Genomic DNA, 19,883 nt, shown 5'->3' on the forward strand with positions numbered 1-19,883 from the left:
GACGGTTTTCAGATGGCTTTCGGTGGCTTTTCAGTCATGTGACTATCCGAGAAATTGTGCATGAGCTGGACATGCCAGAACATGTCCTGTGAGTCTTCATCACGGCATGGCTTTGCGCCATGTGGCTCCACCACGATGCGCGGAATTCCTCCGCACGTCTGTCTCAATGTGCCGAAAAAGTGCAGATGTCCACGTCTTCCGCAATTCCTGTGGAAGTCAGACGATGTCCCGGATCAACACAGCGTCCAGTGTGGAAATGAACGGCACATTTCACTGTTACATGAGTTTTTGTCATGGAAAGAGGAGCGGAGGAATTCCGCGCGTTGCGGTGGAGCCGCATGGCGCAAAGCAACGCCGTGATGAAGCCTTACAGGACATGTTCTGGCATGTACAGCTCATGCACAATTTCTCGGATAGTCCATGATAGTCCCATGAGTGGCTCCGTGGCGCATCCCTCCGCTTCTCTTTCCATGAAAAAAAAACTCCTGTAACAGTGGAATGTGCCGAAAAACTCTTGATGTCCACGTCTTCTGCCATTTTTGTGGAAGTCAGACGACGTCCCGGATCAACAAAGCCTTCACGTTGGAAATGATCTGGTTGTTTCAGCGGGGTGTCAGCCTGTCGATCGGCGCTCGGAGCGCGCCGCGCTCTCAGCTGCTGTGGGCGGTCTTTAAACCGGCTGGAGCACTCCTTAATCTGTGTAATCCCCATAAAATTGTCCCTGAAAGCCATCTGAATTTTCCGAATGGTGTCCACCTGGAGGTCTCTCACAGTTTCTGGAAAAATTTGATGCAGCAAAGCTCCAAATCGTTCAGACATTTTATTCGCACTAAAAATCCGACGAGAGGGGTGGATCACTGCTCACACAAAGCCTGCTCACAGGCGAATGACGCAACCGGCAGGCGTGAAAAAACTCACGCATGCGCACGAAGGTTCAAGCTTGGCTGATGCAATCACACGTGATTCAAATCCATATGGTTTTTGCAAAAAATAAAAAGGTCAGATACTTTTCTAACAGACCTCGTATCTCATCTCATTTGGTTAGTCCATCACTGCTGTACAAAAAGGATGGCAAAAGTCCACGCTGCACTCATTTTGGTCCTCGAAACACAAAATGGCCATTTTGACAAGGTAATATAGTATACAAATAATGAATGTTTATGAGTTCAGTGGTACGAATATTTCATGAGGTGAAAGCTGGAACATACCATTCAACGAGACGTGTTCCAGCTTTCACCAAATTAAATATTCGTTCCATTGAAAGACTGTAAAAACATTCATTATTTGTTTTATATAACAGCTAAAATAGATCATTGTCATTTGATATTTTATTAATTTATAAACAACAGAAACATTTTGGTGTTCCACTGCTGCCATTCCAAATTGTGACGATGTAGTCCGGTGATGCAGTGCACCGACTTCATACTACAAAAAAAAAAAAAAAAAGACTTTGTGTAGTTCCTCAGTCCAGTGAAAAATCACGTCAGCTTTTCAGCTTTTCATCTGAACTGCTCATGTCTCCAGACAGCTAACAGCGCAGTGGATTTGTTTTGTGTGTGTGTGCATGGGTGCGCACGTGTGTGTATGTTTGGAGAATTAGCATCATCAATTGGCTCCTCCAAATCGTCGTCTGTCAACAAAACAAACACCGTATGTTTAGCTAAACACTGTCCCCACTAGTGGACGGGGTTTGCAGAATGGAATGGTACCAAACATATGGAACCAAATTGCACTCTAAATGCAATGCAACACAAATGGGACGAATAATCCATGTCACGTGACATACAAAGCACCAATCAAATGACAAGGATCCACTCAGCCGTTATATAAAACCAGCTAGAACATTGTTATGGGTACGTGACATCACACTTCAGAGCTCAACACAGTTAGCTGTTTACCTTAGCCTAGCCATCCTCCCCGGCACTGCTCTCCACTGAGTGATTACAAGTTGACTGCAAATGAAAGCAGCGCACAAACATGCACATGTGGTTCTCTCCATAATGCCTGATATTTCTGATGACATTTTTGCTTGTTCAATGGCAAAAAGATGTGGTTTACTGAGTGTTTCTAGTTTGCCCTGTGCCATTACATTAATTACCTGGTTAGCCCATTTCTGTGTTTGTGTATTAAGTCAATGTACAGATTAATTGTGTACTTGTTCTGAATGAAAATATGACACCCTCCCACCACCCCCACCCAAACAATATAAACCAGATCCTAGGTCGTAAAATGACAAAGTCCCCTTTAAAGTAGTCAGTCGTCTTGATTTTTGTGTCAAATTATTCAAACATTCAAAATCATTTACTTTCCACACTGTGTCACCGTAGTTAGTGATAAGGTATTGTCTTGTATACTTGTGAACATAAGTATTTTGAGCTGTTGACCTGCTATTAAACTACACTGGGGTTACAGAAATGTTAATTTGTTAAGAATCTTCACCCAATAACTGATTTGTTCATGTCATGCTTGGCTAGAAATACAACCCCTGGCAAAAATGATGGAATCACCGGCCTCGGAGGATGTTCATTCAGTTGTTTAATTTTGTGGAAAAAAAGCAGATCACAGACATGACACAAAACTAAAGTCATTTCAAATGGCAACTTTCTGGCTTTAAGAAACACTATAAGAAATCAGGAAAAATAATTGTGGCAGTCATTAACGGTTACTTTTTTAGACCACGCAGAGGGAAAAAATATGGACTCACTCAATTCTGAGGAATAAATTATGGAATCACCCTGTAAATTTTCATCCCCAAAACTAACACCTGCATCAAATCAGATCTGCTCGTTAGTCTCCATCTAAAAAGGAGTGATCACACCTTGGAGAGCTGTTGCACCAAGTGGACTGACATGAATCATGGCTCCAACACGAGCGATGTCATTTGAAACAAAGAAGAGGATTATCAAACTCTTAAAAGAGGGTAAATCATCACTCAATGTTGCAAAAGATGTTGGTTGTTCACAGTCAGCTGTGTCTAAACTCTGGACCAAATACAAACAACATGGGAAGGTTGTTAAAGGCAAACATACTGGTAGACCAAGGAAGACATCAAAGCATCAAGACAGAAAACTTAAAGCAATATGTCTCAAAAATCCAAAAATGCACAACAAAACAAATGAGGAACGAATGGGAGGAAACTGGAGTCAACGTCTGTGACTGAACTGTAAGAAACCGCCTAAAGGAAATGGGATTTACATACAGAAAAGCTAAACGAAAGCCATCATTAACACCTAAACAGAAAAAAACAAGGTTACAATGGGCTAAGGAAAAGCAATCGTGGACTGTGGATGACTGGATGAAAGTCATATTCGGGCTGCATGTCAGGTAAAGGCACTGGGGAGATGGCTGTCATTACATCATCAATAAATGCACAAGTTTATGTTGATATTTTGGACACTTTTCTTATCCCATCAATTGAAAGGATGTTTGGGGATAATGAAATCATTTTTCAAGATGATAATGCATCTTGCCATGGAGCAAAAACTGTGAAAACATTCCTTGCAAAAAGACACATAGGGTCAATGTCATGGCCTGCAAATAGTCTGGTACTTAATCCAATTGAAAATCTTTGGTGGAAGTTGAAGAAAATCGTTCATGACAAGGCTCTAACCTGCAAAGCTGATCTGGCAACAGCATGACAAGGCTCCAACCTGCAAAGCTGATCTGGCAACAGCAATCAGAGAAAGTTGGAACCAGATTGATGAAGAGTACTGTTTGTCACTCATTAAGTCCATGCCTCAGAGACTGCAAGCTGTTATAAAAGCCAGAGGTTTTGCAACAAAATACTAGTGATGTGTTGGAGCGTTCTTTTGTTTTCATGATTCCATAATTTTTTCCTCAGAATTGAGTGATTCCATATTTTTTTCCCTCTGCTTGGTCTAAAAAAGTAACCGTTACTGACTGCCACAATTTTTTTCCTGATTTCTTATAGTGTTTCTTAAAGCCAGAAAGTTGCCATTTGAAATGACTTTAGTTTTGTGTCATGTCTGTGATCTGCTTTTTTTTCTACAAAATTAAACAACTGGATGAACATCCTCCGAGGCCGGTGATTCCATAATTTTTGCCAGGGGTCGTATCAGCGTATGCTTCATAAAGAGGGAGAAAACACTTTTCTCCAAGCTAATTTATGGAAGGGCTTCTTCTTCTTATCCTTTTAGAAAAGAGTCATTATCTGTGCATGCTGAGGTTGCCCTCTTGTCCCTGCATTGCTATTGTTTCTTGCATTTTGCAGTCCTGTCCCCCCCCGCAGTGCCAAAACCCTTTTACTCAAAGATGTTCCTTCACCTCTGTACATTATTCAGTTGACATATTGAGGGTGGAACCCTGCCTTTGTGTGAAATGTGCTTGGCATCCTTCATTGCCAAACTGCTTCCTGCTGCTGTGTCATTGCAACCATAATGCCAAGTTCAAAAGTTCAGGACCTTCAGCATTGATGAGATGACCATCTTTGTTGTGCAGTGTGATGGAAAAAGGCAAACATGGTTAGGATGAATAGCTCAGCTCCCTGCCTCACTGTGCTAATGCAGTTATGGTCTCTCAGTATGCCGGGCTTGGAAAGACTGACATTTTCTCTATTTCTCACTGAAGGACAGAAAATAGCACCAGGGGAGATGGCTAGTGTTAGTGCAGCAATGACACGGATAATAATACTGCTCAGTGGATTGGTATATTATATGTATATACACATATTCAGCACAGATATTGCTTTCTGCAAGGCCAAAAAGCCTCTACATGCTTCTGCACCTGCAAATTATCATGTAAATACATTCAAAGTTAGGGAATTCAGATGATTTATAATTTCAGTTTTCCAATAAGGGGTTGTTGCTACTTCTCTGACAGGAGATATACGCTTTTAAAGGTTGTTGTGTATTGTGGAAATGTATGAAATTACTCTTTGAGTGACAGTATCTGATCTGCGATTTCCATAATGCAATTTCCAGGGGCAGTTGTCTTTGATCTAGAATCCCTTCTCATATCCTGTCCTGTCTAAGCAAGCCCAGGTTGCTTCACTTTTTTATACTAAAGGCTGTCACAACATTGCTGACCCAGTGCAGCCATCTCATGTCTGAAAGAAAAGAGAGAAAAAAAAAATGCTATTGCAGGTCCAAGATAAGGTTGATGGTTTCCTACATAAATGTTGTCATAGGTTAAAAGAAATGAACAAAACTATGTGACAATATTCCCCATATTCACTTTGGCTCATATATCTGTGGGCATTGACAAAGGTGGTGTTGTTCGACTTTCTTCACACTGTAGTGGCATTCTGAGAAAACAGTGAATAGAAGCATGTAGTGAAGGCTGCCAGATTTTATTTGAGGGTATATACCAGGGGTAGGCAACCTGTTCCAGAAAGAGCCATGAGGGTGCAGGTTTTCTTTGCAGCCACTGACTCCACCAGGTGATTTCACTGATTAACTGATTCCATCTGCTCAAAGTGATATTAATCAGTAAAATCACCTGGTGGAGTCAGTGGCTGCAAAGAAAACCTGCACCCTCATGGCTCTTTCTGGAACAGGTTGCCTACCCCTGGTATATACCATACATTCAATCAGGCTACAAGTTTGGAATTACAAATAAAATCAAATCAATTTTATTTATATAGCGCCAAATCACAACAAACAGTTGCCCCAAGGCACTTTATATTGTAAGGCAAAAGCCATACAATAATTACAGAAAAACCACAACGGTCAAAACGACCCCCTGTGAGCAAGCACTTGGGGAAGGAAAAACTCCCTTTTAACAGGAAGAAACCTCCGGCAGAACCAGGCTCAGGGAGGGGCAGTCTTCTGCTGGGACTGGTTGGGGCTGAGGGAAAAAGACATGCTGTGGAAGAGAGCAGAGATCAATCACTAATGATCACAATCACTTACAAAACCTTGTAAGTAAGAAGAAGAATTTTAAATTCTATTCTAGAATTAACAGGAAGCCAATGAAGAGAGGCCAATATGGGTGAGATATGCTCTCTCCTTCTAGTCCCTGTCAGTACTCTAGCTGCAGCATTTTGAATTAACTGAAGACTTTTCAGGGAACTTTTAGGACAACCTGATAATAATGAATTACAATAGTCCAGCCTAGAGAAAATAAATGCATGAATTAGTTTTTCAGCATCACTCTGAGACAAGACCTTTCTAATTTTAGAGATATTGCGCAAATGCAAAAAAGCAGTCTTACATATTTGCTTAATATGCACACTGAAGGACATATCCTGATCAAAAATGATTCCAAGATTTCTCACAGTATTACTAGAGGTCAGGGTAATGCCATCCAGAGTAAGGATCTGGTTAGACACCATGTTTCTAAGATTTGTGGGGCCAAGTACAATAACTTCAGTTTTATCTGAATTTAAAAGCAGGAAATTAGATTAAATTTTATTAGCAAAGAAAGTCATGAAGTCATTACTAGTTAAAGTTAAAGGAATACTCGGCTCAATAGAGCTGTGACTCTTTGTCAGCCTGGCTACAGTGCTGAAAAGAAACCTGGGGTTGTTCTTATTTTCTTCAGTTAGTGATGAGTAGTAAGATGTCCTAGCTTTACGGAGGGCTTTTTTTTATAGAGCAACAGACTCTTTTTCCAGGCTAAGTGAAGATCTTCTAAATTAGTGAGACGCCATTTCCTCTCCAACTTACGGGTTATCTGCTTTAAGCTGCGAGTTTGTGAGTTATACCACGGAGTGAGGCACTTCTGATTTAAGGCTCTCTTTTTCAGAGGAGCTACAGCATCCAAAGTTGTGCTCAATGAGGATGTAAAACTATTGATGAGAGAATCTATCTCACTCACAGAGTTTAGGTAGCTACTCTGCACTGTGTTGGTATATGGCACTGGAGAACATAAAGAAGGAATCATATCCTTAAACCTAGTTACAGCGCTTTCTGAAAGACTTCTACTGTAATGAAACTTATTTCCCACTGCTGGGTAGTCCATTAAAGTAAATGTAAATGTTATTAAGAAATGATCAGACAGAAGGGGGTTTTCAATTTCCATACCATAAGTCAGAACAAGATCTAAAGTATGTTTAAAGTGGTGGGTGGACTCATTTAGATTTTGAGCGAAGCCAATTGAGTCTAATAATAGATTAAATGCAGTGTTAATGTTGAGGCTGTCATTCTCAGCATCTATGTGGATGTTAAAATCGCCCACTATAATTATCTTATCTGAGCTAAGCACTAAGTCAGACAAAAGGTCTGAAAATTCACAGAGAAACTCACAGTAACCACCAGGTGGACGATAGATAACAACAAATAAAACTGATTTTTGGGACTTCCAGTTTGGATGGACAAGACTAAGAGTCAAGCTTTAAAATGAATTAAAGCTCTGTCTGGGTTTTTGATTAATTAATAAGCTGGAGTGGAAGATTGCTGCTAATCCTCCCCCTCGGCCTGTGCTACAAGCATTCTGACAGTTAGTGTGACTCGGGGGTGTTGACTCATTTAAACTACCATATTCATCCTGCTGTAACCAGGTTTCTGTAAGGCAGAATAAATCAATATGTTGATCAGTTATTATATCATTTACTAACAGGGACTTAGAAGAGAGAGACCTAATGTTTAATAAACCACATTTAACTGTTTTAGTCTGTGGTGCAGTTGAAGGTGCTATATTATTTTTTCTTTTGGAATTTTTATGCTTAAATAGATTTTTACTGGTTGTTGGTGGTCTGGGAGCAGGCACCGTCTCTACGGGGATGGGGTATTGGGGGATGGCATGGGGAGAGAAGCTGCAGAGAGGTGTGTAAGACTGCAGAGGAGAGAAGCTGCAGAGAGGTGTGTAAGACTACCACTCTGCTTCCTGCTTCAAAATTACAAAATTTTGTAAAATATATGTGGGCCCAATTGTTGAGTAAAGGTAAGTCTTATATAAACCCTTTGGTCTGCTGGTACTGGTGGTTATAGATTCCATAGCTTGAAGCATATAAGACTGTACAGCTCCACATGGATGCTAGTCCATCATAGGTTACTCTCTCACCCAAGGCAATGATGAAATGGAAAATGGCTTGTCCGGGGATCCAAACCAGGTCTACATATTGGTAGTCCAACTTCTTATCCTGCTGAGCTGCCTGCTCTCTTTGTTAAGAAGTAAAAGTCAATCGTTTATTGGCCCTGAGGCCTGTTGATGTTGATGCTTACACCAGATTCCATAACGTGAGCTGGATGAGAATCTAGGACTCCCACTGGACAGTAAGCCAGTCTGACACAAGTTATTTTCCTAACTAAGGCTAGTACCCATTTACATCTGGATGGACTTAAACAATGCAGATGAAATGTCTTGTCCAAAGACACAGACAGGTATAGTGACCAGGAATCAAACCGAAGTCTATATACAAGGTCTGTCAATAAAGTATAGGTCCTTTTTATTTTTTTCAAAAACTATATGGATTTCATTCATATGTTTTTACGTCAGACATGCTTGAACCCTCTTGCGCATGCATGAGTTTTTCCACGCCTGTCGGTGACGTCATTCGCCTGTGAGCACTCCTTGTGGGAGGAGTCGTCCAGCCCCTCGTCGGAATTCCTTTGTCTGAGAAGTTGCTGAGAGACTGGCGCTTTGTTTGATCAAAATTTTTTCTAAACCTGTGAGACACATCGAAGTGGACACGGTTCGAAAAATTCAGCTGGTTTTCGGTGAAAATGTTAACGGCTGATGAGAGATTTTGAGGTGATACTGTCGCTTTAAGGACTTCCCACGCAGTGGGATGTCCTTAAAGATGTGCGGACGGATTGCAGCGTCGGCTCGCAGCCTCTGTTGGAAGCCTTAAGGACAAGTTGGAACATGCCCAACTGTTAAACAATTTCTCAGTTACTTACTCCACTGAAAGCCATCAAAAGCCGCCTGGATTTTACAAATGGTTATCAACATGGAGGTGTTTTTCCTGTGCCGCTGCACCGCGCCGGCTGCGTCCCGACGCGCGGACCCGTCCGCACGTCTTTCATTAAAAAAATCTCCTTTAACAGTGGAATATCCGGATAAAATGCTGAAACCGACTTCTTCTGAAACTTCTCTGTTCTCTCACGACGTCCTGGATCAATAGAGCCTGAAATGTCGAGGTTTTCAGCTTGAAACAGGCTGACGACGGCGCCTGGGACCGCTGTGCGACGTCCCACTGCGTGGGAAGTCCTTAAAGCGACAGTATCACCTCAAAATCTCTCATCAGCCGTTAAAATTTTCACCGAAAACCAGCTTAATTTTTCGAACCGTGTCCAATTCGATGTGCCTTACAGGTTTAGAAAAACTTATGATCAAACAAAGCGCCAGTCTCTCAGCAACTTCTCAGACAAAGGAATTCCGACGAGGGGCTGGACGACTCCTCCCACAAGGAGTGCTCACAGGCGAATGACGTCACCGACAGGCGTGGAAAAACTCACGCATGCGCACGAGGGTTCAAGCATGTCTGACGTAAAAACATATGAATGAAATCCATATAGTTTTTGAAAAAAACAAAAAGGACCTATACTTTATTGACAGACCTCGTATTAGTCACCCAAGTACCACCACACTGGTCTACCTTCTCTGTTGAATTTAATTAACTGAACAGTTAGCTGCTGAGCTGTTTCATGGCAGGCTATATGATAATATCCCATTATTTTATTGCTAATTTAGCAATTACACATATTTCCATTTTTCAGTTTCAGTTTATTTTAATTTATATTGCACCAAATCACAACAAAGTTGCCTCACGGCACTTCACACAAGTAAGGTCTAACCTTACCAACCCCCAGAGCAAGCACAGTGGTAAGGAAACAGCACTAAAACCGTAGTTTTGGTGCTGTTAGATCTCAGTGCTGCGTTTGATACCGTGGATCATCATATTTTGCTTGATAGGCTGGAGAATCTTTTTTGGATTACTGGAAGTGCCCCTGCGTGGTTGACATCATACCTGCCCAGTCATTCTCAGTGTGTTTTGTATAATAACATTACCTCTAACCTTAGTCACAAGAAATTCAGGGTTCCACAGGGATCTGTTTTATGCCCCCTGCTTTTCTCACTTTATGTAGCACTTCTTGGGCGAATACTGCAGAGTTTTGGGATTGCCTTTCTATTATGCTGATGATACTCAGTTGTACATGCCGATAACTGCGGGAAATCTCATTCCCATTAAATCTCTGGAGGACTGTCTTGCAGTGAGAGGGTGGATGTCTAGTAACTTCCTACTTTTAAACTCTGATAAGACTGAAATGATGGGTCTTGGTCTAGCGAGACATCGGCATCAAACTGACCAGCTGGCGCTCAGCCTGGGTTCATGTGTCATACATCATATGGACAAAGTAAGGGACCTTGGGGTAATTTTTTATCCCACGTTGTCTTTTGACCTCCATATTAGAGCTATTACCAGGACTGCTTTTTTCCATCTGCGAAATACGAGGGCTGTCCGTAAAGTATAGGTCCTTTTTATTTTTTTCAAAAACTATATGGATTTCATTCATATGTTTTTACGTCAGACGTGCTTGAACCCTCGTGCGCATGCGTGAGTTTTTCCACGCCTGTCGGTGACGTCATTCGCCTGTGAGCACTCCTTGTGGGAGGAGTTGTCCAGCCCCTCGTCGGAATTCCTTTGTCTGAGAAGTTGCTGAGAGACTGGCGCTTTGTTTGATCAAAATTTTTTCTAAACCTGTGAGACACATCGAAGTGGACATGGTTCGAAAAATTAAGCTGGTTTTCAGTGAAAATTTTAACAGCTGATGAGAGGTTTTGAGGTGATTCTGTCGCTTTAAGGACTTTTCACGGTGCGAGACGTCGTGCAGCACTCTCAGGCAGCGTCATCAGCCTGTTTCAAGCTTAAAACCTCCACATTTCAGGCTCTGTTGATCCAGGACGTCGTGAGAGAACAGAGAAGTTTCAGAAGAAGTCGGTTTCAGCATTTTATCCGGATATTCCACTGTTAAAGGAGATTTTTTTAATGAAAGACATGCGGGCGGATTGCAGCGTATCAATAATTAATTCTCAATAATTTTCAATCTGTTTCTGATTTGATCTGCTTCTGAATTGGAAGCAGCACACTGATTACTTGGCTAAGAAAGTTGCTCAAGGCATACAAATTTGGATCAGACATTATCTAACAAAAGACACAGGAAATACGTATCAGACTCCAGTTTGCAATGTTCTGAGAATTAAAAAATTACAAAACCGAGTAGGTACAGCTATCCTTAAATGCTGCAGGCATACACACATTGTAGATATGCATAAGGCACTAGGCTGGATGTTTTGGAAAGATATTATTAAGCTCCATAAATATATCATGGTTGGTAGATGCCTTTCCTTGCAGTTCCTTCCTACCTGAGAGGAAAGTTCATGTACGCTAGAGATTTACATTCTCATGTAACTAGACATGCAGGTCTCGGTCTTTTATTACTTTGAAAAATGTTTATTTATTTATTTATTGTGTCATAGGATGAGGATATCAGGCCTGATGATCATTTGGAATTGAGCAGGCCAAAGCCCCAGCAGGCTTGGAAAGAGACCACTATCTACAGCCTACAGAAAGGAGCTGGCCAACCTCCAGTCACAAAAGTCTTTACGCAGAGTGGAGAGGGCAGGCACCCCCAGCTCAGTAAAGTCTACTCCAGCAAGGACCCAGGACAAACTAAGCTGCTTTCCAACCAACTACAGCAGCTGTTTGCAGGGGCACCAGGCGCTCAGCGGGCCAGCCCAGACAGTGAGGCTCTGTGGCCCAAAGGACAACCACACTATCTCAGTAACATCCAGACAGCATCAAGTGACCATGCAGAGCTGCCGTCTCGGTTGGATTTTTTTGGCTCCAAAACCCCAAGGCCGACTTTAGATAGACTGCTGTTCAAGGCTGGCTCGAACCATCTGTCTGCCAAAAAGCCCCTTAGTGTTATGGATGGTAAGATTCATTTTATCATAGCTTGACATTTATATTTGCAACAGAGTATTTCCACAGTTTCACAACTATTTTGTTGAATATAGCACACTGTGTGCACATTATTAATACTAAACTTTCCACCCCCCCAACCCACTCTCTTCCTGTCCAGAGCGATTCATCCAGAATATGGTGAACCAACTGGGAAGTCACAATGTCAACATGGAGACTTTAATGGGCAAAGACCTGGACCGGCTGAGCAAAGTCATCACAGCAGCTCTGCAGGAGGTGGATGAGGAACGGCTCCCAACTGGGGCCCAGCTGGGTCCAGGAGCCGCTGATTCCAAGGCGGACATGCAGGGTAACAGGGAGCCACTGGCAATCATGGAAGTGAATCAAAAATCAAGACCAGCTCCTCAAAAAGAGCAGGACCCAAATGACAAAGATATGCTGAGAGCAAAACAACACGGTGGGTGTTTTATTTCTTTTGTTCCATTTGGAGAAAAGTAATTTGTAATTTTGTGTGAATGCGCCTTTATGTTGTAAATGTTTCATTTTGTAGCGTAATTCTTTCTTTTTTTGCCAGTAGAATGGGAAAGTGCAGTTTTGATACAGTCTGCTTAAAATGCTTTTTTTCCCCTCGCAGATCAACAAGTAGACGGTACAAACAAAGAGCCTACTGAAAAGGTGAATTTAAAATGATTCTCCACAATCAATAGTTTTTTTTATCAGTTTTTGTTGGAAAGCTCGCATTAATCCTTAGATAGCATTGCAGTGCATCTTTTAGAGGTCCATAATGCCTCTTTCACACATGCGATAAAATTAGAAAGCTGTTAAGATGTAACGTAAGTGATCAATGTTATTGCAATTTTGTTGCAAATAGTAATTGTGATAACTATACAAAGCAGCGTACAACACAATGCAAGCAACATTACCACTGGATGCAGTATTTCTTTTGTATGCCCAGTGGCCATTTCATTTTGATACCAAATGTACTTGTATGCAGTGGTGTGCCCATGAGTATATTCATTTAAAAGTGAGGCGTGGTGAAGTGCCAAGCTGGTGCATTCCTGTGGTCTGCTGCCACCTAAAATCTGGTGTAAATGCTCTTGCACATCTAGCTCAGTGACTGTGCAGTGTTTTGCTGAGTGTAGCACTCAGACACAACTTACATAAACAGTTTCACTTAACACATATGCATTGTGCGCATGGAATTGTGGGCAATATGCTCATGAATCTGAATTGAACACAAACAATTTCAGTAAATCTGTTTTCTAAGACATTTAATGCCGCTTCTTTTCATCCCTGCAGCTGGAGCTGTGTGGGGATTGGGTGGATGAACAGGGAAGGTTTCTGTTTTCACAGCAGGTTTTATGGATGTCAAACATTAAACATTAAAAATATCTAATTAAGATGCATAACAACCTGTAGTTTCATTCAAAAATGTATTATAAACACTGCACAATCTCCAACCTTATAACAGACAAAGAACAAGTACTCTAAACATGTCACAACTTACCTTAAAGTGGCACACAATGGGACCATCCTCATGGCTACAGTCCATTTCACGGTCGAACTAAAACAGCTGTACCTTACATGCATGCTTCACACAGCAGAGTAACAAGTGTTAAAGGGTGCAGTGCTACTGTAGGTGTTTATGTAACTGTCACAGCAACAGCCAGTGTTATATCTCCACAACAAGTCCTTGAATAGTGTGGATTATTAATCCACCACTCAGGTTTGTGCTCAGATTATGTTGCTTCCAGAGATCAATGTGTACACGGACATGCCCCAAATAGATTTGTTGTGTGTTTTAGACTGCTCTACAACACCCGATGATGAGGCTTTTCAGTTCAACGTATTGTCACTTCATGTATTATGGAGGGTGATGACACATCTTTGCAGAATAATGGTGTAAGGAAGATGGTGTTCTTATGGGGCTATTCCACAGAACGCCGTTCCTTCCTGAATAGTCCTGACTAGCAAATCAGGGTGCGTTTTGAAGCACCATAGCAAATTCTTGATGCATCTTGGTCAATCTTGCACAAATTTGGTATACATAATAGTTACTTCCATCATTGGCACCAGTTTTGAAATCAGGGTCCAATTTTCAAACTGTTCAAAAATTTCATTCTGATTCACAAAATCATCACTAGTGTGTGGTAACTTCCCGGTGTTTGTAGTCTTAATAGCTTCAATCATGTTCAAACATATTTAAACTGGGAATTCCTAGTGAATATTGCTTGCAACGTGTCAGATCGTATTCCATCGGGGTGAAAATTTGAAGCCGAAGTAACGCTTGTTGCAGTTCTGGCCAAGGGCTCAGTTCTTTACTTTGTTTTTGGGAGATTTACCAGGGCTGCACTTTATAAGACAGCCAGTTGCCAGGTCTGTGCTTTATTAGGCAGCCTGTTAGGAGGGAAGCCGACCGAACGGTCCACCTAAAAACTGGCCCACCCTGCCTCCACTGCACATTTGGGACCACAGCAGCATGTCTGAGTCTCACTCTCTACACCCAAAGCGATCAAATGGATTAATGTGATTATTAACCATCATATGACAAGGTAAAACCTCTTAAATCATTCTAAAGTCAGTTGTAAGCAAAAATGAGGCCCGTTTTAAACAGGAAACGAGGCGATAATTGGTGAGTCGTTACAGCAGCTCATTGGTGAGCTCTAATCGGTCTGCCGTCTTTTATTATGAAATAATGCTGAATTTATCTGGAAATGATTGTTGTAAAAAAGCTTCAAATATCTGTCCTGAGATAGATGATGGCTGGAGTGCAGTTTGAAGCAGAAACAAGGTGATAATCGGTGAATCACTGGTGACGCTCAGAAATGATGCTGCTGAGCTCCGAAATGACACATTTGTAATGAAGGCGGGGGACCAATTTTTAGGGGAGACTGTTCGGTCGGCGACACTGGATTAAGCTGTTTCAGCTTGTTTGTTTTTTTTCAGTTTTGAATCGTGGGTGGGTGATTGTAGTAGAACGCCATGGCTAGCCAACTGTCACAGAATTACCTTAAATGTTTTGAAAATGTATACTGGAGTGTGACAAAGCAGTGGCTGTGAAACTCAACCCAACTGCAGTTAATACCAGACGAGCTGACAATCTTCGGTTAGTATTCTGATTATCTGTGGTTACTTTTCACCAACCGCTCTGCTTTTACTTCCAACAAGCACACATACCTGGCAACAACCTTGTAGTTAACTTGGGACTAGTTTGTGGTTTATCACCATTTTTTAACATTTTAACATGTGGCTGTTGTGGCTACATTGCAATGTGGACAATAACCCACAACAACTAATGTGATTATTTACAGTTTACGTACCCCAGATATGAGCAACTCTTATATGTTAGAAGTCTAAAGGTAAAAGTGTTAAAGTCTGAAGTTGTTTCTGGCATAAATTTTGCAGAAGTGATCCTACATGAACAGGCAGAGAATTGTGAAATTTTTTTGGTGTGTAACTTGAAACCACAATCAGATTTAACTGGAAAAATTGTTAGATTTTCCATGATGTTGCCTTTTTAAAATAAGACAGAAAAATGAGAGATCAAATTTCAAGGTCTTGTATGATGTCACCATTTAGTGAATATGTAATATTCATCCTTATGAGGAATGACAACTGATCTTGGCACTCAGAAATGAATGCAACATAAGCATCATGTTGATTTAGAATTTAACTTTGTCAGTGCAATTTATAATTTTCTCTTAAGTAAGTAATAACCTTTCTTCTAAAAGGATGATATTTTTAAATCATATAAAGTCTAAACGTGGTCTCTGTTGATAATTTCATTGAATGCAGCATGAAGCCTTCTTCTCCAAACTGCTGGACTACCTCAACCTGGAACCATTCGGTGATGCGCCGAAGGTCAGCCATGGGCCAGAAGCTTCTAGTGGCCTTTACAAAATGGTTGGAATGGAGAATGTCCATAGCCGGACAACCCAGGGCCGTGTTTCTGTACCTCACGGCTGGGAGGAGAAGACTGTGGTTGTGCCTATCAATAGCGCCTCCACCCTGCATTTGACCAGTGCTGCAGAGGAACCTGATGCACAGGTAGACTCTGAGATCCAGAGGTGGATGCAGGCAATGCAGGACACTACTGGGAAGAAACAGCTGGAGGACCTGCAGAAGAAGGACATGAGAGTCAAAACCCAGTTGGTTCATGTTGGTGTGAAGGAGTTCTCCAGCAGAGGGAAGGACAGACATTTCGGCTACATTATTACCGGATCAGAGTGAGTTAAATCTGTCATGTGATTTCTGAGTAATCAATTTAAGATCTTACAGCTGGCAAGCTCACATAGTGGGAATTAGTTGACGACAGTATCAATACTGTACATAGAAAACTACTGTAGCATATGAAAACTGGAAAGGCAGTCATTGGAGCGTCCACCTAGACACAGCAATATATCTTGCAATGTTTAAAATAAATAATATGTTATGACTGGGATCCAACCTAAAATATATATTTCATACCTGTTATTCATAGCTATCTACATAGCTATGGAATCTGGGGAAAAGCACCAGTAGGGCTTCTTTTTTTAAGTTTCATGAATGCCCTGTTATTAATAATATCTTAGACCATGAGACAAGAAGGCATATCTAGGACTGAGGTCCTAGAATCGCTTCCACATAGTTTGTGATTAAGAAAGTTCAGTTCTGACTTAAAATAACTTTTTAGAAATTCTATTTCAAATTTCTGGGCTATACTGCTTTTTGGAAGAATATAATAGTTTTGTTCACAGATCAAACTCAAGCATCTCATGAGGTTTGGGGAAAATTAAGATTTTAAAGTAATCCTGTGAATTATCTCCGAAAACGTAACCTTAACACAGGTAACCGGGGAACTGATTAGAATGCATGCCTTCACTAAGGGCGAACAGTCTTATTCTGTTTCTAGCACTTGTAGTTTATGGACAGAAAGAAAACACTAAAGATCCTACACTTAGAAATATGTATTGTGAGCCACAGACAAATCATATATAGGCCATAAGACACGCTGGTGCCTGTGGTTATCCCTGGATTCTGTAGCATGACGCATAAGAGTCTAAGACGGCAGTCCATCGCTGTTACTTCCCCAGTTAAGGCTGGTACCCATTTACAGCTGGGCGGACTGTGATGAAGCCGAAGAAGGGTCTTGTCAAGGACACAGTTATTGAGGGTGACTCAAAACTGGGTCTACAGATTGGCAGCCCAGCTTCTTAACCCACTGAGTTTATACTACAGTGTATAGATCTGCACCAGATTGATCATGTTCATAAAATACATTCAATATGCTTGATCTTCCCCCAGTGTTATTAATTTCTTGACAATTTGACAAAACTCCACAAGCATTTCTCTCTCTCTCTCTCTCACATACACACACACACTTATAATCCACCCTTTTTGGGTAATCTGTTCCAAAATTTAATGGGATCCACTGTGGGCCATTTCCTAGTCAAATAGTAGTAAGTAGTAGCAGTAGTAGTAGTTGCAGTACTTGTAATAGTCAAATTTTATGAAAATCATTTGGTAATTTCAGTGGTGGGCACAGATAACCAAAAAATTAACTTCGATAACAGATAATCAGATAACTGAAAAGTTATCTTCGATAAAGATAAAACAAACCACCCAAAAATTTATCAGAAGTTACAGATAACCGATAACTTCTAATATTATCTATGGCACATTTACAACTACTAGTAAAACAAATTTAATAGCGTCTAATCATATTAAAAATAACAACAGACCCAAACAATAAGACTATACTTTTTTCTTTCAACAGTCTGTCCCTGCTGGAAGCTCTACAGCGCTCCGAGCACAGACAGACACCCAAAGCCCAAACAATGAGACCACACTTTTTTCTTTCAACATTCAGCCCCCTGCTGGAAACTCTTGTTTCTTACAGGCATCCCAGCACAGAGGCACTCTGAGAGCAACTGTAAAGCCAGCCCTGTATCAATTATAAAGGTCCGGTCATGCGGAGGTCTTGAAAAATAGTCATATTGACTTATGGTTTTGATTTATAAATAACATTAATACCGATAGAATAACTCCATTAATGTCAATTCTGTCATTTGTACAAAGTTAAAATATAACATATATCTTTTAATGTTGAATAATGCACTAATTCTGGGGTTTTGTAACAAAGAGTCAGATCGCAAAGGATTCTGGGTAAAGGTGCCTGCTAAAAGGTGCCTGGAGAGGCTTGCCTCTACTGGTGGTTGGCTCTCACTGCGGTATTGTATCACTTCCTGTTCCGGAGCACAGCGGTGTTTTGCTGTATCTGTTAGCTGTTTAATCTGCGCAGTTAGATTGATCTAGATAACTAGATAATGATTTGTTTCACAGTGTAATCTTCACGTGCCTTAACTAAAGCACTCCCTCTGCTGAATCACCTCTAAATTATTTACACATTATTCACTTTGTGTGTTTTTAGGAATCCGCTAGGTTAGCGCAGCTACTAGCTCTTAGCCGGTTTAGCATGGTGGCTTCTCCTGTCTCTCCCGCACTTTTCTGCTCTGGGTGTGAAATGTTTAGTTATTCCTCGGCCTCCTTTAGCAGTAATGGTACTTGTAATAAGTGTAGCTTATTCGTAGCTTTGGAGGCCAGGCTGGGCGAATTGGAGACTCGGCTCCGCACCGTGGAAAATCCTACAGTTAGCCAGGCCCCTGTAGTCGGTGTGACCAAGGTAGCTTAGCCGCCGTTAAGCTACCTTGGTCCGGCAGATCCCGAGCAGCCGGGAAAGCAGGCTGACTGGGTGACTGTGAGGAGGAAGCGTAGCCCTAAACAGAAGCCCCGTGTACACCGCCAACCCGTTCACATTTCTAACCGTTTTTCCCCACTCGGTGACACACCCGCCGAGGATCAAACTCTGGTTATTGGCGACTCTGTTTTGAGAAATGTGAAGTTAGCGACACCAGCAACCATAGTCAATTGTCTTCCGGGGGCCAGAGCAGGCGACATTGAAGAAAATTTGAAACTGCTGGCTAAGGCTAAGCGTAAATTTGGTAAGATTGTAATTCACGTCGGCAGTAATGACACCCGGTTATGCCAATCGGAGGTCACTAAAATTAACATTGAATCGGTGTGTAACTTTGCAAAAACAATGTCGGACTCTGTTGTTTTCTCTGGGCCCCTCCCCAATCGGACCGGGAGTGACATGTTTAGCTGCATGTTCTCCTTGAATTGCTGGCTGTCTGAGTGGTGTCCAAAAAATGAGGTGGGCTTCATAGATAATTGGCAAAGCTTCTGGGGAAAACCTGGTCTTGTTAGGAGAGACGGCATCCATCCCACTTTGGATGGAGCAGCTCTCATTTCTAGAAATCTGGCCAATTTTGTTAAATCCTCCAAACCGTGACTATCCAGGGTTGGGACCAGGAAGCAGAGTTGTAGTCTTACACACTTCTCTGCAGCTTCTCTCCCCCTGCCATCTCCTCATCCCCTCATGAATATGTTAGTTTAAATGAGTCAACACCCCCGAGTCACACTAACTGCCAGAACGCTCTCTGTAAGTGAGATAGAGTATCTCGTCAATAGTTTTACATCCTCATTGAAGACAACTTTGGATGCTGTAGCTCCTCTGAAAAAGAGAGCCTTAAATCAGAAGTGCCTGACTCCGTGGTATAACTCACAAACTCGCAGCTTAAAGCAGATAACCCGTAAGTTGGAGAGGAAATGGCGTCTCACTAATTTAGAAGATCTTCACTTAGCCTGGAAAAAGAGTCTGTTGCTCTATAAAAAAAAGCCCTCCGTAAAGCTAGGACATCTTACTACTCATCACTAACTGAAGAAAATAAGAACAACCCCAGGTTTCTTTTCAGCACTGTAGCCAGGCTGACAAAGAGTCACAGCTCTATTGAGCCGAGTATTCCTTTAACTTTAACTAGTAATGACTTCATGACTTTCTTTGCTAATAAAATTTTAACTATTAGAGAAAAAATTACTCATAACCATCCCAAAGACGTATCGTTATCTTTGGCTACTTTCAGTGATGCCGGTATTTGGTTAGACTCTTTCTCTCCGATTGTTCTGTCTGAGTTATTTTCATTAGTTACTTCCTCCAAACCATCAACATGTCTATTAG

General features: G+C 41.5%; 1 protein-coding gene across 1 annotated transcript in view; it reads left to right on the forward strand.

Annotated features, from left to right (window-relative positions):
• ptprn2 (protein tyrosine phosphatase receptor type N2) overlaps positions 1-19,883 on the forward strand; it is a 471,897-nt gene that overhangs the window by 131,202 nt on the left and 320,812 nt on the right. Inside the window, exons 5-8 of the mRNA XM_034168195.1 lie at positions 11,383-11,839; positions 11,988-12,284; positions 12,462-12,502; positions 15,623-16,053. Coding sequence (XP_034024086.1) covers positions 11,383-11,839; positions 11,988-12,284; positions 12,462-12,502; positions 15,623-16,053 — 1,226 coding nt within the window. The remainder of the gene's footprint in view (positions 1-11,382; positions 11,840-11,987; positions 12,285-12,461; positions 12,503-15,622; positions 16,054-19,883) is intronic.

Source organism: Thalassophryne amazonica, chromosome 1, assembly GCF_902500255.1.
Source record: "Thalassophryne amazonica chromosome 1, fThaAma1.1, whole genome shotgun sequence".
Taxonomy (NCBI): domain Eukaryota; kingdom Metazoa; phylum Chordata; class Actinopteri; order Batrachoidiformes; family Batrachoididae; genus Thalassophryne; species Thalassophryne amazonica.